Source organism: Haliotis rubra, unplaced genomic scaffold (genome assembly GCF_003918875.1).
Source record: "Haliotis rubra isolate DU_JTF1 unplaced genomic scaffold, ASM391887v1 Scf589, whole genome shotgun sequence".
Taxonomy (NCBI): Eukaryota; Metazoa; Mollusca; class Gastropoda; order Lepetellida; family Haliotidae; genus Haliotis; species Haliotis rubra.
This window is the reverse complement of record NW_025767289.1, coordinates 440,866-464,917: the sequence shown is the minus strand read 5'-3', so window position 1 is coordinate 464,917 and position 24,052 is coordinate 440,866. Positions and strand designations below refer to the sequence as shown.

At 43.5% G+C, this 24,052-nt stretch overlaps 1 protein-coding gene across 1 annotated transcript in view; it reads left to right on the top strand.

Moving 5' to 3' along the window:
- The first annotated feature begins 393 nt into the window (after positions 1 to 393).
- The window catches only part of LOC124254974 (ubiquitin carboxyl-terminal hydrolase 24-like), a 292,052-nt gene continuing 268,393 nt past the window's right edge, over positions 394 to 24,052 (top strand). The window contains 6 exon segments of the mRNA XM_046688817.1: positions 394 to 816; positions 2,487 to 2,612; positions 2,614 to 2,671; positions 4,106 to 4,173; positions 7,207 to 7,350; positions 14,357 to 14,476. Coding sequence (XP_046544773.1) covers positions 562 to 816; positions 2,487 to 2,612; positions 2,614 to 2,671; positions 4,106 to 4,173; positions 7,207 to 7,350; positions 14,357 to 14,476 — 771 coding nt within the window. The 5' untranslated portion in view covers positions 394 to 561.

Sequence of the window (24,052 nt, the reverse complement as noted above, 5' to 3'; positions counted from 1 at the left end):
AATAAAATTACTAATGAAACCATTTCATTCACAATATGATCCGACGATTAGCTTGCCACTGAAATTTTCAGATTGATAGTTGTCACTGTGTGACGTATCATTCCTCGTTACTGCCAGAGTGAGCATCGCCTTTCGAAAACGTTTGACGTCCGAAATCCAGTGATCCTTCTTAATGAAACTATAAACCGAAAATAGCCCCCTTCTCCAAATGGATAGTCGGTTGAAAACGCAGTAGATGCTATCGCCGTTGTTTGGGCGTCGTTGATGATGCCCTACAATTATGATTTCAAATCTAAATAAAGACTACTATGGTTACACTAACAACATCTGACAAGCATCCCCACAATATCACCCAAGAAGATCTACAGAAGTTGTCTCCCTTTGTCACTCTCCAGGCTACATCGGTAGATATGTTTGCATCATGGAGAAGTTGAAACTCGGTCATTGGGACACAAAATGTGAGGATTTCTGTATTTAACACCGTGCGTATTTCAGACGGATTATTTTCTTGGATAGAATATGAATAGGTTATATCTTTAGTACTATTATATGAGATAAACAATGGATATTAGTGAGGACAACGTTCAAATGCTTCGGGACATGGGGTTCCCGTGCGAATCCGAAGTTAGGAGGGCACTCCGTATGGCCAAAAACGACCTGAACGAGGCCGTTGCCATCCTCGCAAATGATCACCCATCTTCGTCATACGACACACTAGATGACGTTGAAATGAAGGATGTACACCGACGAAGTACACACACCCAGGTGTATGGACCCCATCTACCGCCCGCCTACGACGAGGTGGTCGAGTCTCAGGTGAGTTCTTCAATCATTTGAGCAAGCGGCGGTACATCACGCCCAACTCTTGACAGATGAAAGTATGCAAGTCTCATACACCTTATGTCAAAATAAAGATGTTGCATTTGAAATCTCGAATGTTTGAGAATGAGATGTAAATACATGATTCTGTCCTGAACGCATGTCATGTGGACTTAAATCACCATGTACCCCAAATGAGACCCAACTTACACTGCATTAGGCCTACTGATTTGACCACCCTGACAGTAATTGTTGCATGGCGAACATATTACAGAATAATAATTGGATGCCTAAAAGGACACATTGAGGAAGTACTGCATATACACTTATGTGTATTGTACTTGTAGCATAAAACACGAAACCTAATTTCTATATGCAACTGAGCTAACATATTTGTATATAAATCATATTCGTGTTCTCATTGTTGTGGTAGCAAACACTATGGTTTAACTGAAATGGCAATGTAATTTACTTCCTTGCTGATGTATTTTTGTGAGCTAGGACCCCATGATATAATTTCAAGGATTGTCGTCAGCTTCCTTTCTGAATGTGTTGGATTCTTGGAACTGCTTCAAGAGAAAATATCACCTGTTATCCGACTCCCATCAGGCCACATACATAAACATGATAAAAGAGTGATGGCTTGCCACTATTGATGAATAAGGATCATTACTGATTCAGAAAAATGGACATTGTATGGTCAGAAATACTGTGTTCATGAAACTGTTTCAGTGAAGATTAAATGGTTTTTGATTTCCATCAGAAAAATCAAACATGAAATCTGTGACTGATATTTTCAAATAATGTTATGTTATTTTTGTGTAGTAGATGAAGCAGGTATCTTTCTAGCTATGAAGAAACGTACAAAATATTTTGCATCATACTGATCTTGTGTCGACATCTCTGTTTAGAATTACACCTCTGTATCCCTTCCGTCACTTTCTAACCCCTCTGATATGTATGTGTATAATGGGCCGATGGCCCCCTTACTGAATAAACACACACACACTTAAAAAATTAAGCAGGTTTTATGGCATGCTTCATGATTATCATTTATCTTTTCATCCATTCATAAAGTTTAACTTTGAACTTCTCCAAAAGAACTGAACATGATGAAGGCTTTAATCTGAAAGCTTTGAGGGATACAGCCAAGTCCTATTAATTGAGTGTGTTTAGTTTTATATCATTAAGATAAACAATAGTAATTAGTATCAACATTCACGATAACAAATCAGACAATTACACATATGTACATTGTCATGAAATAATTGAAAACAAAATATTCATGTTGTTATTTTGTTTATTCCTTTCTTCCCTATTTGTCAATAATGGGGCAAATATTTATGTATTATTACAGAAACCATATACCGATATGGTCTCTGATTATTAGCATTCTTAAGTGATAATGAAACATGCTGGTGTAAACTGGCCTATTTGTGACTGCACAGTAACTAGGGTTGAGTGTTGCCTTGACATTGTACTGTGAACTATTGTGGTAGGTCTCTACAGGCATTCAGTAGATCGATATAAACATGTCAGGAGTATCAGGAGTAAAATCCTAAAATGCTGTGTATGTGTAATAAACATGAAAAGAAGTTGTAGTCCATAATACTCATCACATTGTGATATGCTGCGACTGTATTGTGACAGTTTGTTTTTATTTGTAGGAGAGAGGAGAGACAAGCTATCCAACATCCACATCAATGGAGGACAGCAACAGTCTGGAGTTCCCTGTCACCAACCTGTATGAGTTAGAGGGCAGGGTATTCACAGAAATGTGGAACATCCCTTATAAAAAAGGAAGAATCATTGGGCAAATGCCTGGTTGCAGCATCCAAACTGGCTGAAGCAGGTACATGACAGGGTCACTGAATAGGGCTTGAACGATATGCTTGCTATGAAGATAAGTGCTAGTGATTTCCTGGCTGCCACTTTCATATGACCTAACACACATGTACAATAAAACAAATGGTGATGCACTAAGAGACTAACATAAAACTACCTTCTCTGATGGTTGTTTAGATTTGGGGCTAAAAAATACCAGTGAACCTTTCGATTGTCATGTGTGAGTTACAGTGACGGCTGTAAGTAATGTGCACTTCTTTTCATTCTTTTGAATATGTTCTTATGACTATACCATGATCATGATGAGTTGATGATGAATAACCTTTCAACCATGAAAAACCAAAAACAAGTGTACATTAATTACCTGGGAAAATAGTTTCCACAGTGACATGATGTAGGAAAATATGTATTGAAACTTAGTTGGTGAACTCTTTTTGGCCTAAGAGTCAAGTTTACTTATACAATGGTCAGTTTGTCTGCTGTGAGCATGGTGAGTGATGGTGTCCATGTCATCTGTAAATGTCTTCTCATCAGGAACCATTGAACAAGATAAGCTTAAACTTCATATGGATGTTGCCAGCAGTCATGTCATTTCACATTGTTTAAGGGGTTGGAGTTCCATTTTCAGTGTGGAGACCTAAATAGCAAACTGAAAAAAACCCTATTTATTGCCTTCCTCAATCAATTTTATTCAAAATTTAATGAAATTTAGTGTATAGTAAGTCAACACATTTCTTCCATTTTTAGGTGATATATTTGAAAGTTACTTTCTTTAGATACTTATTTTCGAACATGTTCTTAAATGCTTAAGTTGTCTCAAAATGCTGTTTTGCTCTTGCTTGAATTTTGAAATTTGGTCACTTTTCTTTATTCTTTAATGATAATCATATTTTGCTCAAGTTGTTGATGTCCTTGGTGATATATAAACTGTTGACTTCATACCAGGTGAACTACAAGGCCGGGGTACTATTTTTTCCAAGGTTATAGCCTAGTACATACTTTGTTTGTCCAGCCTTGATGAAAAGGCATTACACAGTGACATTTCAAAATTCAGAGATATGTATGTCATGAGGAATGCTGTCAGATTCACAGATTTAATAACTCCAGTTTTTGAGCAGTATTGAGGAAATGTCACCCAGCACTGAGCACAGCAGACATTGGTAGAACCTAATAAATATCTAATTTGTTCCACAGATTCTGGCTCTTTACCTGTTGTATGTAGTTAATTGAATCATAGACCATGCAGATACAAATACCAGCACAGAAAGCAGACATATTCAAGACTTGTATGTCAGAATTCTGTCAACTTCATTACTTTAAAGTAAAAAAATCTTTTAAAGAAAATCCAGGCTTTGTCTTTGCCAGGTCTCAGTGTTTTCATACCTACTATGTAAATTGTATTGTTGAAAGCTCTAAGTGGTGTTTCTAATTACTGTTACAGGACTTTGTGAAAGCGATGAACACTGTAAGCGATTCTTGGACAGGTGTATGCCAGAAGCGTTTCAGAAGGTAATTAGCTTGTTGAATTATTTTCTGTTACCATCCTATGTAGATACTTCCAATAAACTATGCACAGAAATGTACTGTTCTTGAAAATATTTTTCCGTTATCTTCACTCGTACTATTTACTTCTCTCTCCTTTGATCCGAGGGCGGTGGGGTAGCCTAATGGTTAAAGCGTTGGCTCGTCACGCCGAAGACCCGGGTTCGAATCCCCACATGGGCACAATGTGTGAAGCCCATTTCTGGTGTCCCCTGCCGTGATGTTGCTGGAATATTGCTAAAAGCGGCGTAAAACTAAACTCAGTCAGTCAGTCCTTTGAACCGAGATAGGGTGGAAACGCTCTGCGTTATGTTCCCCAAGAACAGTAAAAACATCTCACCCAAACGCACCCCTCCACTACGGATGCACACTGGCAACCCATGTGACCAGCTGGTCGCTCATTGCTCTTATTTTTGTCCAAGGGGATGGTTGGGGGAAAAGGTCTCTTTCTTTTTGATATAAGCCATCCTAATAAAATTAATAACATTTTTCAAAAGTTTGGTTTAGATTATCTTTGTGAAGGTTCAGTTTATTGTAACTACAAGTTATTTTGTCTAAGTGGTGGTTAATTAGTGAAATTGTTTCGACTTAATTACACCCCTCTGATGCTCTTCATAACACTGTGCAATTTGTCAATGTGTTTCCGATCTGAGATCCACACACATCTTTCAACATGTGTCCCAACACATTGCAATATATATAATATTAATAAGATCAGTTTTGTGCCCCTTTGGGTATAAGTTTACTATAACAGGTTTGTAGATTATTCCAAGGATACTCTTTTTCATCATTCAAGTGCAGAGGTTAACTGTGGGTGGAAGAGTGATGATCTATTGGAAAATTAGAACATTCTAGAAGACTGCTTCATGTTGAAGCTTCCCAGAAGGTTTACATCTCAAAGTTAATACAAGATCCTCCCTTATCAGTGATCCTCTGAGTATATCTTATCATGCTTATGCTGCAACCATAGTTGGCAGAAGACACAACTCATGTCTAGTTAAAGAAGACTCACTTCTAATCAAAGAAAACAGCGTATAAAGCTCCTTTTGCCGTCATCCAAAGTACTGTTGGAATATTATAGAAGTGGCGTAAAATAACGCACCCACCAATCATCTCAAACATATCCTGAATCCTGACAGACCAGATTAGAACCAAGATACTGGGATGTCAAGGAAATCAACTCTCAAGGCGGGGATCATTGTCACCGTTCACAATTCCCAACTGATGGAGACATTGTGACAGTTTAGATCAACATCATCAAACTTGCCTGCTTTGCGGATCATATGTGTCCTCTCAGTGGGATTCAAGCTTTCATAAAGACCAGGCCCCTGCTATCAGTGAACAAAAGCTTGCATTAGCTGCCATCACTTAGTTCATATAATGTTGCTATGAAAATACTCATACATTAAAGAAAAATTCTTTCAGCTGACACTGAGCAAACAGGGAAGATTGGTTTGCTGAACCCTCAACACGAGCGTCTGAAGTGCAACATTATGAGCATGATTGTCACAATTATGTGGCTCAGTAATCTCATCAAAAGAGGGAAGATGGAATCAGCACATGCGCCTTGATGTAAACATAATCGGGGAAAATGAAGACTGGAAGGACCATTTTTTTATCTTTCAGAAGTACAAAGTTTTCATATGACACAGATTCGACAGTATTCGTCCTTTCAAAGTTAAATGACATGCATCAAATATTATGGAAATCAACCTCATAATGCATACATTCTACAGGGAGTTGGCTGGAGGTACACCGTTACTTCCACAGAACTTAGGAACCCTTTGTCTACCATACAGTTTTCACTGTATGAATTTGGCAGAATGCAGTTCCTATGATGAGTTTGCAAACAAACCATCCCAATAACCGCAGCTTATGTGAGTTGATGGATATTTGTACTTACCGCCATAGCCGTTACAGTGAGATGAACAGTGATTATTCTAGGGATTTCATTGTCTTTTTTAGATGACTTTGTTACTGTTCAGATCATTGCATCTTAGAAAGCATCATCACCGCATTACAAAAATAGAAACGTGGCCAACATGGTCAGACATTGTCTACAGATGAACGAATGATACATCAACAATTAGAAATTGTGACACCCAGGGCATGGAATCCATCGCCTCTTAGGTGGATTTATATGTTAACAGAAGAAGTTTACAGTTCCGAGTTTCTACAGGGGTGGAAATACCTTTAAAATTGCTAGTGTACTCCGGAACAGTGGAACATGTAAAATCTCTTGCCCTGATAATTTTTCCACTATACCGGCCGTTTTCTTTTTGATTTTTTAAAATAAACAACATGATTAACATTGGAAAGTCAACTGGACACTGGTACAGTGTGATATACAAATTAGCTTGCCTGACAGAAAAAAACACTGGACTCGGACGTCGGGCAATGGGTTATTTCCACCCCGGTTCTAACCAAAACATAATTCTGAAATGTTTTACCAGCTTTAGAACAAGTCTCATCTACCAGAGTTAACAGCAATGAACATGAGATTTCATCGAAATAGAACAATCCACCTTGACCACCAGATTAACATTTTTCATGTACCTGCAATATCCTCTTCCTTGGCAACTTTGCATATTCCAGCTGACACCAATAATAGGATCAGAAGTCACAGAAGATATATCAGTTTGTCTGGTCAGAGCTCTTTGCATTTAACTGAATAACAGTGTTAACAGTGTTATAACACCCTTTTGGATGAGAGCATTGATTCTCAGAACCTACAGGGCATCCTATCCGCACATTCACTGCTGTATCGCATTCATCAAGGAAGAATGTTAGTGTAATAATAGGAGTCATGATAAAGAAAAATATTTATTTTTTAAAGAGAAAATATATTTTATAGTTATCCTGACTCATGCACTAAGACATACTAGTAAAGTACAAACTTATATTGCAGATAGTAGACTTTTTACTGACGATTGAACAGTGGTGAGGACTGTTGTTTCTGTATGGGTTTGTATCACCTCTTTTGTTCCTGTGTCCCTCTAGCTCCTGACGTCTGCAGCAGTACACAAGTGGGGCAGTGAGATCCAGGAGGGCATATTTGACATGCTGCTGCTGCTCACAGACCTGGTAGTGGCACGCCTACAACATGACCCTGTGCCAGTTGGGCTGCTGGAAGCACTTAATTTGGTGAGAGTGAGAGACAGAGATAGCTGAAAAGTTCTGACCCTTACAATAAAAGATGGTTGTAATGCATGACTGTTGCTTTGAACTCATAGAGCATCTTTTGTATTCATCAAATCTGTAAAAGTGCAGAGTTTAACAGCAAACAAACTTGAAAAATTAGGCGTAACCATGATCAGTATTGCCATCAGAATTCTTTTTCATATATTCCTCCTTGGGGTACTTATAAGCATTGAAATGTCCATTTAAAATCCCTACGACAGTTGTAACAATATTTGAATAAAATATTTACAAAACAAAAAACTATGTTTTTGTCTTGTGAGACCACCCCTACAGGGCCCTACGGCCCCCTACAGTCAAGAGCAGGTAACTCTAGACTATAACCTCGTACTTCACTTTCCATGCTGTCGTTTCACCTGCTAGACGTGGGTCCACTTCGACAAGAACGTTGAATTTCCCTAAGCGACAATGAGTGTTTCAGAAACAGCTACTGTATGTATGGTTCTCTTTTTTCCCTGCATGGGCGATTTGGAGATTTGTTCTGAATATTTTCATTCATCTTTTTGTTGTAACTTGGTATCTGTCGCTGCCAGGTGCGTGTCAAGATGGCGGACAGGTACCTTCGCTATCCTCATTTTTCATTGTCTTCCCTTGTGGTTTGCAATGTTTATGTTTAGTGTGGTTATAGTGTTTTATTTGTATGTTATTACATGTGGGGCATTTGTTTCCGCTGCTAGCATTTTCTATATTTACGCTATCAGTCGTAATTTAGTTATGTTACAGTGTGTCTTACTTGTTATTATCAACTTAATGCTTACCGTATATGACCGTCTATAAGACGACCCCATGGATAAGACGACCCCCAAACTTGACCCTTAAAATCAGTGTCAAAATGGTATGTGTATAAGTCGATCCCCCGCGATGGGGTCCTAATCGCGGCAAACACAGACAACAGACAACTGGCAGTTACCAATAATTATAACTTTGGTCCACATTATTCAAAGAATTCACAATCATATATATTGTGTCTTCTCACGGATCGAAACGAAGTGTAGTTTACAGAAAATGCATAATATATTTTGCTTCTCTAAATATAATATTTATTGTAGCAACAATTGGCTTATTTATTTTACCCCATTCAACAATCACGAACTGATTACCGCCTCGTTTTCCATTGACTGCTAGTTTACAGTAACATCGGTAAAAATGTGTGAATTTAAATGGCTTCCGTATTTTACCCCATTCCATGTGCTTACCACGTTCATGAGGGTCCGTATAACCTTAGTGTTGATTATATATATTTTACATAAAAACTGTAAATAATCCCTGCAAATAATACAATGCCCAGCAAAAACAACTTATAACTGAAAAGGTAAATAATCTTGTCTAGTGATGTTTAATTGCAAATTTGACGTCTCTAGTGACAAAGTCGTCTTCTGTTGTTTGTTCACGCGTAGTGATACGATGTTGTTTTCTTACCCCTGGAAAAAAGTTTGACGAAAGCGTAACCCATGGATAAGACGACCCCCTTCTACAAACTGCTTTTTTTGGTCCTCAAAATTCGGCTTATAGACGGTCATATACGGTACATTATCTGTCACGTATATGTGTTGGTTATATCGCATTAGTTGTGGTCGCCCATACATGTTTTTTATCATATGTATGTACGGGTACGTTACTGCTCGGTTTTTATCACTTGTTGCAGTTTAAATCCTGTGCTTCGTGCCTCGCCTCTATAACCGTGAGGGACACTCACGAGGTGTGCTTGCGATGCCTTACGGAGGCCGATCATGAGGAGAGGGGCTGTGCAGCGTGTGCTATTTTTACCCCTAAGACTATTAAGTCGAGACGGGTTAATACGCTGTTGTACAGCAATTTGCTTTGAGCGGGGGGTGATATCTGGGGCCAGGATCCCCCGTCCAAGCGCTCTCACGGTAAAAAGAAGGGGTCCTCTGGAGCCGCCTCCTATACAAATCGGCTCCAAACGGGCGAAGGTTACTAAGGAGGCTTCCACTGCCCTTGTCTCTCCTTTCTGTATCTACCCCTGTATTTATATCCCCTGCACCTACTGTTGCTTCGGCACCAGTTGTTACGTTTGATGCATTAACCAATCTATTTCAGGAACAGATGTCGTCCGTGAAATCCCTGATTGACACAACGCTGTCTGGGTTCCGCAAGGAGCTCTGCACGCCTGTTGTCGGGGGTGGATCGGACACATCTGGGGTGGTTGGCTGCGGCCCGAGCTCTGGCTCGGGGAACGCGCCTCCTCCCAGGCAGCTGCGCCTCAGGTGATGGCGTGCCTTCGGTGCCTTGTGGCGACCTAGCTTTGGGCTCAGGTTCGTCACAGGCGCCGGTGATGCAGGTTTCACCCTGTCTTCGCCTGGTGCCCTCACTGGCGGTCGCCTTGGCGCCGACCAGCTCGGGGGCACCTCGGCGCCTAGTGGTCAGTCTGGGTTGCCCGGGAAACCTGTAGGGGCAGGTTCCTCTCGGGCACCTTGGCACCCTGGTCTGGGTTCCGAGGTGCCGAGGTTGACATGGAGGAGGATGAGGGGAGAGAGGAGTCGGAGGTTGGGGTAACGTACTCCTTTGGGTCGTCCCTGCGGCAGGTTCGCGATAGGATCGCTGAAGTACTGCCCCAGGTGGCTCCCGATCCCGCAAAATTTTGGCTCCTGGTTGAGGCATTCGCGCCCAGGCGGGTTGCCGAGGTCTGCCTACGCATTTTGCCATCACTGGTGAGTGAGGTAGTTAATCCTCTCATTACTGGTGCCCGTACTCGGTTCGATTTACCGGACGTTGTCAAACGGTATCAGTTGGGAGAGGATGCGCTATTCGAGCCGCCAGTGATGGACGAATGTGTTTTCGCCTCCGTTACCCTCGGGGGGTTGTCCACGTCTTCATTGGCTTCGGCCAGGCAAGGCAGGCAAGGCTTCCCCTTTTCAAACCAATGCGCCCACGCTGAAGTCTGCATACCGGTCCTTTGAGGAGGGTTACCGGTGTGCAGCCCAGTAGTTAAAAGTGGCCGTCCACTCAGCTTACCCGTCGGCGTTACAGGGTCAGCTTGTGGACCAGAGCACTTGTGGTGCCGACTTGTCGGCTCCCGTGCTCGCGCATCAGCTCACGGACGTTCATTCTCATCCGGTTCGGGACAGTATAGGTGCTGTGCCAGCCAGATGATGGGTGCCGTCATGGGCATGCGTCGGCTTTGGTTGTCAGTGGCGCGCTATTCTCCAGCCACGCAACAGGTGCTCCTGTCTCTGCCATTCACAATGGGGTCCTCCCTGTTTCCTGGGGCACTGCAGGTAGTGCAGGAGGCTGCGGAGGCGGTGTCCACCTTCAAAGACTCTAAGACTTTGTTGGAACACCCCTCCATTCCTCGCCAACGGTCATCCCCTCTTACTGCAGCATATCCTTCTGCCCCGGCGAAGGAGCATGCAAAGTGGACTGCCCCTTTGCAAGCCAAGCGGAGTAGGAGAGCTAGAGGCAAGAAATACCTCAGGTTCTCCTTCGACGGGACGTGCTACCAGTTTCGTGTGCTCCCCTTCGGCATCTCCACGGCGCCAAGGGTGTTCACCAAACTTATGCTAATCCCAGCTCAGTTAGCCAGGTCTCAGGGCAGGTGGTGTTACCCGTACCTGGACGACTGGCTTCTCAGGGCCTTAGGTCCTCAGTTAAGCAGAGCATCCACACTGCATGTGATGGATATTCTGGTGTCACTGGGCTGGATTATCAACCTAAAAAAATCAGACCTCGTTCCGACGCATGCTCTGGTGTTCTTGGGGGCAAGGTTCAACACGGAGCAGGGGATTTTTTCCCTCGCTCCGGACCGTATTGTCAAAGTCCAGAGGACTGTGTTACAGTTTCTCGAGTCGCCCCATGCATCAGCTCGAACATGGCTTTGGTTGCTAGGCAACATGGCGGCGACAGTGGATGTGGTTTGGCATGCGCGTCTGAGGATGAGACCCGTTCAGCAGGCGTTAGCGCAGCTGTGGTCCCACTCGCAGAGCTACGAGACTATTCTCGCGACGTCCCGAGTGGGTGATTCCTTACTTGCGGTGGTGGATGGAAGTCGGGAATTTGTCCAGGGGGATCCCCCTAGACACCCCGACAACTTCCCTTTCAGTTCAGACGGACGCAGACGCCTCCCTCACAGGAGGGGGGGGGTGGGGTGGGGGTTGGGGTCCTGGGCGACCACTCAGTCTCAGGCCTATGGTCGGAGCGGGAAGTCAGCCTGCATATCAATGTGTTAGAATTGAGAGCAGTCCGCCCCGGGTGTTCCACAGCTTTCGGGAGTTTGTTCGGGGCCATGTTGTTCGTCTTGAGATGGACAATCAGACGGCCATGATTTACATCCTCAAGCAAGGTGGCACAGTGTCCCTGTCACTCCTTCAGGAGGTGTGGCAGTTTCTGTGGTGTGATCAGTTCAACATTCGGGTTTTGCCTGTTTATCTCCCGGAGGCAGACAACGTGCGTGCAGATGCTCTCTCACAGCGTATACTAGCCCCACACTAGTGGATGCTTGACCGGGGGATATTCAGGATTATCTCCCAGTTGTTCGGGTCGTTCCAGGTGGATCTGTTTGCGTCTGGGGTGACGAACCAGATTCCTGTGTTTTGCTCTCGGATTCCGGATCCGAGGGCGCTAGCCAACGATGCCTTTCAGCTAGATTGGACGGGCAGGGTACTGTGGGCGTTTCCACCGATCTCCAAGGTCCTGTCTCAGCTGACCGCGCAACCAGCTCGGCTACTTGTGCTTCTTGCACCCCTTTGGTCGGCTCAAAGTTGGTTTCCAGTAATCATCAGGTTTCTGGCTCAGCCTCCTGTTCTATTACCTTTTCGACCGGACCTCCTATCCCAGAACGGAGCGCCCCACCCGAATCCCAGGATTCAGTGGGTGGCTTGGCCGCTGTGCGGAATCGCCTCCAAGCGAGCGGAATTCCTACACCAGTTGCAGACACAATTCTGGCTTCGCGGAGGGATTCGACAAAAGTTCAGTATGAGGATAGATGGGCCTGTTATGCGCGCTGGTGTGTGAACAGGGGGATTCTTGATCCCTTTTCTGCAGATTTAGTCTCTGTGTTGGATGCCAGTCTAGCGGCTTCAACTGTTCGAGGATATTCTACGGCTATTTCGGCTTTCCATATTCTTGTTGATGGTGCACTCTTGTGGCGGCACCCTCTTGTGCAGCTCTTTTTAGCAGGCGTGGACAGAATCCGTCCGGCGGATTAGTCCCCCGTGGGACTTGCCAATCATTCTTGATTGGCTGTCCGGTCCACTATTTCACAGTCTGTCGGCTCTTTCACTCCAGCTGTTATCGTGGAAGGTGGCTTTTCTTGTGACAGTAACTTCGGGCAGGCGGGTAGGCGATATTCACGCAATGTCGGCCGATCCTGCGCTAACTGTTTATCACAAAGACAGAGTTAGCATACGGTTGCCTGATACTAACCGTCCTAAGAGAGATAGTGCCTTTCATGTGACGGCGCCTGTTGAGCTCCCGGCTTTCACTCAGCCTCCCCTGCCCGGTACCTCTCTACGTCGTGCTCATGTCTTAGATGTCCGTAAGACCCTTAAGGCTTATATCAAACGAACAAGGGGTATCTGTAAGGATAACCAATTGTTTTGTTGTTATGGCGGGGTCAAGGCTGGTCTTCCGGCGAACAAGCAAACCATATCTAGGTGGCTTGTCTCTGCCATACATATGAGCTATACTCACAAAGGTCGTATCCCACTTGAAGGTTTGAAAGCTCATTCGGTGAGGGCAGTTGCTACATCGAAAGCTTACGCTGCAGCCCTGCCCATTGAGGAGATCTGCTCCGTGGCTATTTGGAGCTGACCGAGTACGTTCATCCGTCATTACCAACTTGACAGACTCTCCAGTGAGCGTGCTCGGTTCGGTCAGTCAGTTCTCTCCAGTGGGCAAGGTTCCACCTCTCTAGCCGATTGAACTTTCGAGGTTTTTATGACATGAACCATTATCTGCCGATTTTAACTGGTGTTGGGTTTTTAAACCTATTCCCTTGGTGACGGGTTTTATATGGTAATGGTTTTTATTCCCATGTCTTCTGCATTACTCCGTTCTGCTCTAGACCTATTGCCTTGGAAACCTTTGCTTAATAGAAGAATTACGGCATTTTGTTTCTTGGGGCTTATTGCTGGATTCCCTTATCTTCACTTCCGATTGATTACGGGAGGGAGGGGGGTTTATCTCAGCTGTTTACATTTGTGAGGTTTCGCATTGTAATTGTAATGTGTTCGACCCTGACCCTGGCTCATGCCCTCGCCTGATTGGCTATGGTGGACACGTGACCAGGTAAGTGAGCATTTTTCTGCTTTTTTTAGCTTGGGAAATTCCTCTTCTTGTCGGGGTTATTTTTTCTGCGGACAGAATGCCACTCCCTAGATCCGTCTTTAGGAGTCTGTCTTATGCTCATAAGTACCCCAAGGAGGAATATATGAAAAAGAATCGAACTAACCTGTAGAGGTTTCAGATTCTTTGAATATATTCCTCCTTGGGGTACGCCTGCCCACCTCCCCACATTCTGTCTGATTTCGTTCAGCATGGAAAGTGAGGTATGAGGTTATAGTCTAGAGTTACCTGCTCTTGGCTGTAGGGGGCCGTAGGGCCCTGTAGGGGTGGTCTCACAAGACCAAAACGTAGTTTTTTGTTTTGTAAATATTTTCTTCAAATATTGTTACAACTGTCGTAGGGATTTTAAATGGACATTTAAATGCTTATAAGTACCCCAAGGAGGAATATATTCAAAGAATCTGAAGCCTCTACAGGTTAGTTCGAATTTCTTTTTAAAAATAAAAATGGCTTCTAGAACCGTTCTTCAAAATTGTGGTGTTGACAAATGTGTGTATTTGAAATGACAATGATAGTGACAAGAAGATGTTGTACATTATTTCTTTTAGTTTAGAATTGGTCAAGAGGATCAGTTGAGATAGTCATTGCAGTATCTGGTGTGAAATATTTCTGATCATGTCCATATTCACAACTGACATGTTTTCATCAGGCATTCAACAGTGAGACCGAGTTTGAGCTAAAAAATCGTGATCGCCGAGACCGCACTTGCTGGGAAGAGAAGTTTGAAGGTGGTCAACCAGCAGCTATATCTCCAGCCAGCAATTTCAAGGTAATCTCCACTGTATGATTCTCTATGAACTCAGGGAGGTCATAGACTTTGTTGGTTCAGTTTGTAGCAGGACCATATGTGTATAGGTCTCACATACTTTTGTGGAAAAAATACTTAGGGATGCTTTTTCATCCAAATAATCTTTGGCTATACAAAACGATCAATGAGTATGATGATTTTAGGGATTATGGATAACTGTGTTCCAAGTACATCCTGCTGATTACGATGAGAATTGGACATGTGATTTTGATGTTTCTCAGTCATCCCACCTTTTGGATAGACCGCTTTCATCACTGTCTGGAACGCATGTATAAACTGCTGTGAAATAGCTGGATTATATGCTGACAACTTAGTTGTACAAAATTTTCTCAGTGCCTGACACGAAATCATTTTATCACATTAAAATCTTTTAAACTTATCCTATCTCACGTCTTGTACTCTCTCTCTTCAATTTGACCAGCTGAGTGGAAATGAATTGCAAAGAAAATCCAAGGCCTCTCTTGTCCATTCACCCCTGCACTCCAGTGGCGGATCCAGAGGGGGGGTTCGAACCTATGGATTTAAAACTTGGCAATCTCTCTGCCATAGATGATGACATAGCTGCGCTCTGCCCGATAGGAACAACACTCCATTCTTCATCTAGGATCGTGAACTTGCATCTAGATACAGCCATTCGACCAACCTTTCCAGCTATCTACATGATGATTATATACTAATGCGCTGAATTCCACATCTCAGAGTGACATGCTCAAGCAGTCTGATTATTTTACTCTGGATAACCCTGGCTACCTGTGAGGTGATAGACTTATCCCACCGGGTACCCCTTTTCTGTTGGGTGAACAGAGGCAATGGCTATGTCAGTAGCACAGGCATTTAAGGTTACGCTTGGCACAAGATATCCCAGTGATTCGGGATCTTCAAGACTCCTGCGTGGTCGGGACTCGTCTCAATCCAGATCTAGACAACCATCACCTTTGACAAATGATTCGATTCAACGAACCTACCCTTCGCCTCAGATATCAGCTCTACAACCACCTTTATGCATTACTAGATAAGGTGGCAATCCAGGAATATTTTACAAACGCTTCACTGAGTCCTGTAACTACAGACAACTCGTAACATTGCTCTGGTGTGTCCTTGGGTGCAATCATGGCTTGGCTAGTCATCTTCATCATCGTTTTTATAATAAAAATAAAACATCACCAAGCCAGTTGGCAGATGGGTGAAGATTCAACACCAGCAGTGATGTTGAGTCAAGTAGTGAGCTTCCCCCGCCCTGATTTTAATGTGATGTGACTCGCCTGGTTAACCATGGACTGGGTTGTCGAGATTTTTTATCACTGTTGCATTGTGCATTTTTGCATTGTAATAGCATGCACATGGCGGACTACTGTTTGTACACCTGGGAATTTGATGATCTGAGTGATTATGTAGTGCCCTGACTGATTTTTTTGGTGCAGATAACAATGCCAGTGACGATGATCGTTCTCATTGCCAAGAGTGACTGTGTTGGGACTTGTCGAGAGAGACAGCTTATCGAGGGTGTTAGACGGAAACGCCCTAGAACGTTTCGACAAGGGTTAAGGTTTCTTGGTTTTCTACATCAGCCCCAGACCTTACTTCAGAGGTCACTACAACTGCGTCCGATCCAATATTTCTACATCTGCTTTTGAGGTTCGATGATCCCCATGTGCTGTTGCTTCTACCTTCGTCATTCTAATGAACTTTCCTGGGATCACCGGTCTTGTTACCTCTGTCATTCCATCTACTTTGCGAAGGTTCCTGTAGATCAACGATCCCCATGCGTCAATTCTACTACCTTCGTCACTCCATTGCCGATCGTACGACCTTCATCACGACCTTTATCACGATCCCCATGTACTGATCCTACTACATTCGTCACTCCGTCAGCACATTCATGGTAATTTGACTAATTGAATGTTCCTATCTCCCTGCATCAGTGGCATTAGTTGCTAGGTCTTCTCACCTCAGGAGTTTGTTTGTCATCGTTCAAACCCACTCATCATCTCTTTGTAGACATGTCCCTCAAGGATGGGGTGCTCATCTACTCAGTTGTCTAGTGGCGGGGCTGTGGTTGTCCAATATCAAGGCCCTGCATATCAAGGAATTGGAGTTCAAAGCAGTTATTCTGTACATCAACCATTGGGTGCAGGAGGTTTGGTCCACCAGTCAGTTGATTCAGCCAGACAACTCGACCGTGACCTGGTACATCAACCACCTAGAATCAAAGGGTTCGTTGCATTGGGCACTTCAGTTCTTTCACCTCAGAGACTCCCTCGACATTGTAGCACGAGCCACACACATCCCCGGAGTCAAGAATGTCATCGCTGACGCCCTATCCCGAAGCAAATTCTCGGATTAACGAGGATGTTGGATTATCAAGTAAAGATCACGTCCATCATCAAAAACAGGACAATCTTGATTTATATGAAGCGTGTGTGTGTGTAATTAATGTTGGGATTCCACCTCTTAAACCATTATCGATTATCGACTTAAGATCACATATTTTACAGCTAAAGGATATGTACATCAAGATATTTGTATGTGTGAAAACTGAGGAAGTAGAACTCTAGATCTACGTGTCGACTTCGATGCAGAAATCAGAATAGAACGGCTATAGATCTAAGAGTAGATGTAACAAGTATCAATAAACCTATCTATTTCCAACCTTGTTCGTGAATTCGATGACATCTTTCGCAAATACAAAATGTTTTCTTGAAGTGTTAATATTCTTGAGGAGTATTCATTGTTTTAAAACCAATTCATATTTTCATGAAACATTTACGAAATCTTCGTCAATGCTTGCCTTTAAACATGGGTCAAACAATAAAACGACAGAACGGCTGCTCCCTCGTCAAGCTATAAATAGATTTGACTTCCTGTTTTATGTCAGTTATACGATGTTCATCAGGTGGCAGAATTTGTGTTCATAATCCTCATTGCTCCTCACGCATCATAACATCTTCAGCGACATGTGGCAGTGTATTTTCGGGGTAATTGATCACACGCATTGCTAATCTCAATGTCGGATTAATGGGACTAATTACTAAGAGATTACGACAGTCGGTTGTAATTAGGGCTGTCAGAGTCGGAACGCAGGACTGTGGGTTTACCCAAGACTAAATTACATTTATCAATTTGTTACCAACAAAAGTGTCGGCTAGAGCTGATTGTGGTATAAACGGGAGTCAGATTAACGAGACTTGACTGTATATATAATAAACGGTTATTAAAATAATATGGTATTTCAAATGGCACAAACATTACCTTACCACCAACAGGTGTAAAACATGGCCGGCAAAGATGGCTGCTGAGCAGGCACACATGCTAGTGTTACCTGACCTCATACAATGTTACAATATTACTGATAAACTTATCATAATAATCCTGATGAAGTAAACATGAAAATCATGCCTAAAAACACACATTATTTGACTTACACTATTCTTAAAACACATTCATACCTTCACATCACACAATTGATAACCTAAGCAAGAATAATGTTTATAATATAACTATACTTAACAAATATCAGATCCTACATAATATCTTTATAATTATATTAACTAACCTCAAACAGATAGTATGTACATGTATATAGCTGAGGGAGAACTCTGTCCATCAAAATATCAAGATATCTCTTAAGATGCCTTTCCTGTTGGACTGTATGTGGTAGACTAATTAAACTGAGCTAATGATAGTAAAGAAGAAAACAGACAACATTAAACTGACCAATCAGAGATCAAGGCATCGCTTGCCCTCTTGAGTTAAGAACAAAAGAACACCCTGCACTCCCACAATAATACAATAGAGCCAAGGTCCAGCTTGGGGCAATCAAGCTGGAGACAAATACCATACATACTCTAATAAAATCCAATAAAACTACCACAACCAAACTATTTAATGATGATACCGTATTTACACAAATAAATAAAAATTAAAAATATGACACTGGCGCACACACTAGGGCTTTGGAGTCCATCCACAGAGCGGTGGCTTCATCTTAGACTTTGAGGCACAGTCTTGTACTCCAACATAGAAGTGATGACCATTCACGCTTACTGACCTCTACTCTCCGGAGCTATAACGTCAGTGAAGTGTGTCCTCCCGCAACTCAACATTAAAATAGTGAGCTTTCCGAGTTGTTTGCAGGGACGGTCTTGAAGCAGGGCCTGGACAGATTAAGTTCGAAAGGCTTTAATTCACTGTGGCTTTCTGGAAATCATGATTAGGCGAGTTACTTTTTAAAGTTGCGTCCTTTTGTCTCGTATAAAGGTTGCGGCCGAAACACCACTTCGCTTAGGAGCACCCATCTCCCTGGGAGTCATTGTGCTTAGTAGGCCAAGGGGTTCTGGAGAGCCCATCACAAGCATAGGAGTTACGATTTTCGTAACATGCCTTCCTTGTCCATTGCTATCTACAGTTGACTTCAGGCTACACAGCGTCAACTGTTCGCACTGTCCTGGCAGGGGTAATCGCAACCCGCCATCCAACCGTGAGATAAGTTCAATACGTGAGATAGGATAAGTTTGAAAATTTGGAAATTCTAACTATAAATTGTATATTTATATACTTATCCTATCTCACGCGATGGATGCCCACCCGGCCTCCCTACTACTCAGATGATGACGTTGCTCCAAGAACAAGGATGACTAGGGAGAGATGGTCATGTCAGCAGGTAGTGGAGCGAGCTGCATGCTTCCCACTAGCTACCCAGATGTCCTATTAAGAGAACAGCATGGAGTGCATGAGCGAATGGACAAGAGAGGCAGAGGACTGTGTTTGCAGTTCATTTCCTCTCAGCAGGTTGAATTCAAGAGAACTGAAGTACTCACAAGACGTGAGATAGGATAAAATTACAAATGTACAATTTATAGTTAAAATATTCAATATTTGTCTTTATACTGACTCGTATGTTATTCCTTTATTTCCCTTTGTTCTGAGGTACAGCGGAACCTCTGTCCTATTGTTCCCTGATGAACAGTCTAAAAATAGCTCAACCCAAATGGGCCTCTCTCTTTCCCGTGCCAGCGTGATCACTGACTGTGTGTCCCTCTCTCATTATAATGCCCAGGTATATTGACAGAAGCCAAATAGTGTGTGCTTTTCATGTGTTAATCATAATTGCACATTAATTTTTATATGCAACTTCTGTGCCCAATTAGGGGATTTAGAATTTACCAATTGTTTCCTGACCATACAGCGTAAAAGATGGACAAATAAGGCAGGAAACTCCTGGACGTCGTCCCAGGCTGTTTCACCTCAAGACAAGGCAATCAAGTACATTACTGAACATGAGTTTGTTACTTTAGAGTCCCCTGAGGACAATATACTTTCACTTAATTTTGATATGGATTCTTTTCTGTTGACTGTTTAGTTTTCCTCGTGGGATTCTCATGTTCATTTTGTCAACCGAGATGTTATAATGAAGTGCATAAATTCATAGCATAAATTGAAGGGCGTAAATTCATTCGCATGCTTTTTCTCAACCAGCTATTGCACCAGATATCATGGGGGCCAACCTGATAGAGTACTAGATATCATGGGGGCCAACCAGCTATTGCGCCAGATATCATAGGGGCCAACCTGATAGAGCACCAGATATCATGGGGGCCCACCTGATAGAGCACCAGATATCATGGGGGCCAACCAGCTATTGAACCAGATATCAAGGGGGCCAACCTGATAGAGCACCAGATATCATGGAGGCCCACCTGATAGAGCACCAGATATCATGGGGGCCAACCTGATAGAGCACCAGATATCATGGGGGCCAACCAGCTATTGCAGCAGATATCATGGGGGCCAACCAGCTATTGCACCAGATATTATGGGGCCAACCAGCTATTGCACCAGATATCATGGGGGCCAACCTGATAGAGCACCAGATTTCATGGGGGCCAACCAGCTATTGCACCAGGTATCATGGGGGCCAACCTGATAGAGCACCAGATATCATGGGGGCCAACCAGCTATTGCACCAGATATCATGAGGCCAACCAGCTATTGCAGCAGATATCATGGGGGCCAACCTGATAGAGCACCAGATATCATGGGGGCCAACCAGCTATTGCACCAGATATCATGGGGGCCAACCAGCTATTGCACCAGATATCATAGGGGCCAACCTGATAGAGCACCAGATATCATGGGGGCCAACCTGATAGAGCACCAGATATCATGGGGGCCAACCAGCTATTGCACCAGGTATCATGGGGGCCAACCTGAGCACCAGATATCATGGGGGCCAACCAGCTATTGCACCAGATATCATGGGGGCCAACCTGGTGGAGCACCGGTGACATCACAGGCATCCGGGGAGCTGATTGGACTGGGACAAATTGCAGTGCCCATTTGCAGACCTGATTTGCATATCATGTGTCAGCAAGCTCCCTGGTTTGTTGTTATTATCATCATGGGAATCCCAACAGCTTCCACAGCCTTGACAATGTGATGAGTGGTGATAATCAAGGGATTCATTGTCATTTAGACGACAATATGTCTTCTTGTGCAGATCAACGCTTCATGGTAACTAGCATCGCTGCAGTGGAAATATACACAGGAGGCCTTCCCTGATTGAACAGAGATTGATGGCGGATGAAATGAAAAGAATGGCGCATCATCACTACATATTTTGACATCCCACGCATGGTTTTCATTGCTTCTTCATTGAGCTTAAACACCAATGGGGACAACAGTACTTATGAATGAAGAGAGCAGTGAAGCGTGAGCCAGTCAGTGTTATAGTGAGACGGTGACCCCGCTTTAGCGCGTTGTTAATCTGCGGCGAATGGGCATCGGCCGATAAACTGCTTTCTCATCATTTGCAGAAGAAGTTTAGAATTCTTAGCAGTCAAAGAACAAATCTAAGCTACCAGATTCGACAGTGATGACCATCAGCTGTCTTATCGGAAGATGCTATTGGCATGGACCGTCTGGCAAGCATAGATCTACAAGATGCGTATCTACACATACCCATTCATCAGAAGACAAGAGCAGGAATACAATCTGCATCTGTTTGAAGATGCCTCGCACCAAGGTTGGGGAGCTCAGTTCAACTCAGAAGTAACAGCAAGTACCTGGTCTGAAGAAAAAGAATTTCTTCACATCAACCAACGAGAGTTCAAGGCAGGCATAAGAGCCATAACTCACTGGTCCCATCTACTCAGGAACAAGTTCCTGATGATATGCATGGGCAAAGCAGCAGTGGCCTTCTACATGAACTTGCAAGTTCGGCATCCCTGCTAGAGCTGTTGTTTCAACTCTATGAGTTGGCGGACAGTCTTAACCTAGAATAAAGGCAAGGCACACCAACGTCCTAGCACATGTGTTGTGCAGACCAAAGAAACCGTCCTCAACAGAATGGATGTTACATAGAAGCGTTCCTACTGGCGGAACCAGGGCTGCCCGCAATAGATAATGACCTTCGTCTCACCGGTTGCAGATCAATTAGCCTGGACTCTTGACTCCCTAGCAATGTCATGGGAAGGTCTTCACGCCTATGCGTTCCCGCCACCTGTACTTCTTCTGAGGACCTTAAGGAAGATCGCCCAGACGAAGAACCTGAGACTGATTTTGGTAGCGTCCTACTGGCCGTCAAGAACGTGGTAGTCTGACCTGATAAGACAAGCCAGCTTGTGGCACGGAAGGGATTCTCAGCGACCAAGGCTACTCATCCTCAAGTGGCGGGATATGTATGTCATCTGAGAGCTTCCAGACATAGAATATATCTGAAGAGAACTGCGGTGAGAAGAAGGAAGTACAGGAGACTGTTCATCTCATTATCACTGTTGCATCTACCGAAGTATCTAGAACAACTATCTCCTGGCTGAGAGCAGTGATACTGAGAGCCTACAAGGCTGCAGGACTGGATCCTCCTAGAGCCCCCAATCCTCATGAAGTCAGAGCCATAGCGTCCACACTAGCTCCACACGACAACTGCTCCATCTCATCGATCGTAGAAGGATGTTTCTGGAGATTGGACACTGTCTTTGGCAGACACTGTCTTTGCCAACCACTATCTCAGTGACATTGCTACTGAGTATGTTCCTGGAATACACCAGTTCAGTCCTTTGGTTGTGGTGCAACAGTTGACAGTTCCAGCCAGGAGATAATTACTCACTGATAATCACGTAGACTCGTAGATGTTGGGCCACCCCTTCTTCCCTGTCCATTGTTTAATTACATAACCTTGAATGACTGTACTCAGACAGCAAGCTGTATGTGCTGAGTGGGCGCTTGTGTGAGACAATGCAGATTGGCTTGTCACTGTGTTGGTCAATCATGACTCTGCTTACATACTCAGCTGAGGAGTGTAAAGCAATAGACAACACAAACGTTTACAAAATTCCCCTGGAAGTGTACAGGGATCTCAGAAGTAACGGGATATGTAGTGCAAGGTGGACAAAACGGGGTTCAAGAGGAAGAAAACAGAAGTTGAATTTTCCCCTCTATCAGCAAATATCAGAAAATTCTCAGCCTCTAAGGTTCGGCCTACTCAATGCCCGATCTGCTAAAGCGAGAAATGAACATTGTGATAAAGCTCAACAGATTTGCGATCTGATTAATGACAATAACTTGGACATCCAAGCGCTCACAGAAACCTGGTTTCGTGATGGGGATGTTGATCATATTGCAAAAAACAAAATCGTCCCAGCCGGTTACAAGCTTGTTCACAAGTGCAGACACAACAAGCGTGGCGGCGGATGTGGAGTTATACTGTGGAAACAATAGACTGCAAGCAAGTTAACCTTGTGCAGCCTACATCCTTCGAATTACTCCCTCTTGCTCTGAATGTGTGCAATCAGCAAGTGCATCTTGAGGTGGTGTATAGACCACCTACATCAAAGCAAATTGACATTTTCTTGTGTGAGTTTGAAGATTTATCAGACTCTTTGAATCACTCAAGTGGTAAACTATTAATCTGTGGTGACTTCAATATACATCTCAATGACAAAAATCACAAAAATGCTTATCTGTTTGAATCAGTGTTACAATCAAAGAACTTTCTTCAGCACCTTCTGTTTCCAACTCACAGAAATGGTCACATGCTGGACTTAGTCATTACAAGGTCGGATGAGTTACATCTGAACAAGTTTGTGTATGATCACTCTGTATCCTCTGATCATTTCGGTATACTATTCTCCCTGAATATTCCCAAACCAGAAAAAAACAAAATGAATGTGAAGTGTAGAAAGTGGAGGGACATTGATATGCAGGCATTCCGTCAGGATATTGAATCTGCATTTTCAACCATTGATGCTTGCACAGCTGACATCTCTGACAGTGTGAACCTATTTAACACACAACTCGGTGATGTTCTTGAGAAACATGCCCAGTCTAAGATTGTTACTGTGACAGTACGACATCAGACTGCCTGGTATTCTGACGAGATTCGGGATGCTAAAAAACATCGCCGCAAGCTCGAGAGGCAAATGAGAAAGACTGGTCTGACAATACATCGGCAGTTGCATTCACATCAACGTGACTGCGTAAATAAACTCATAAGTGAAGCAAAGACATCTCATTCCAAACAAGCCATCGGTGAAGCAAAAT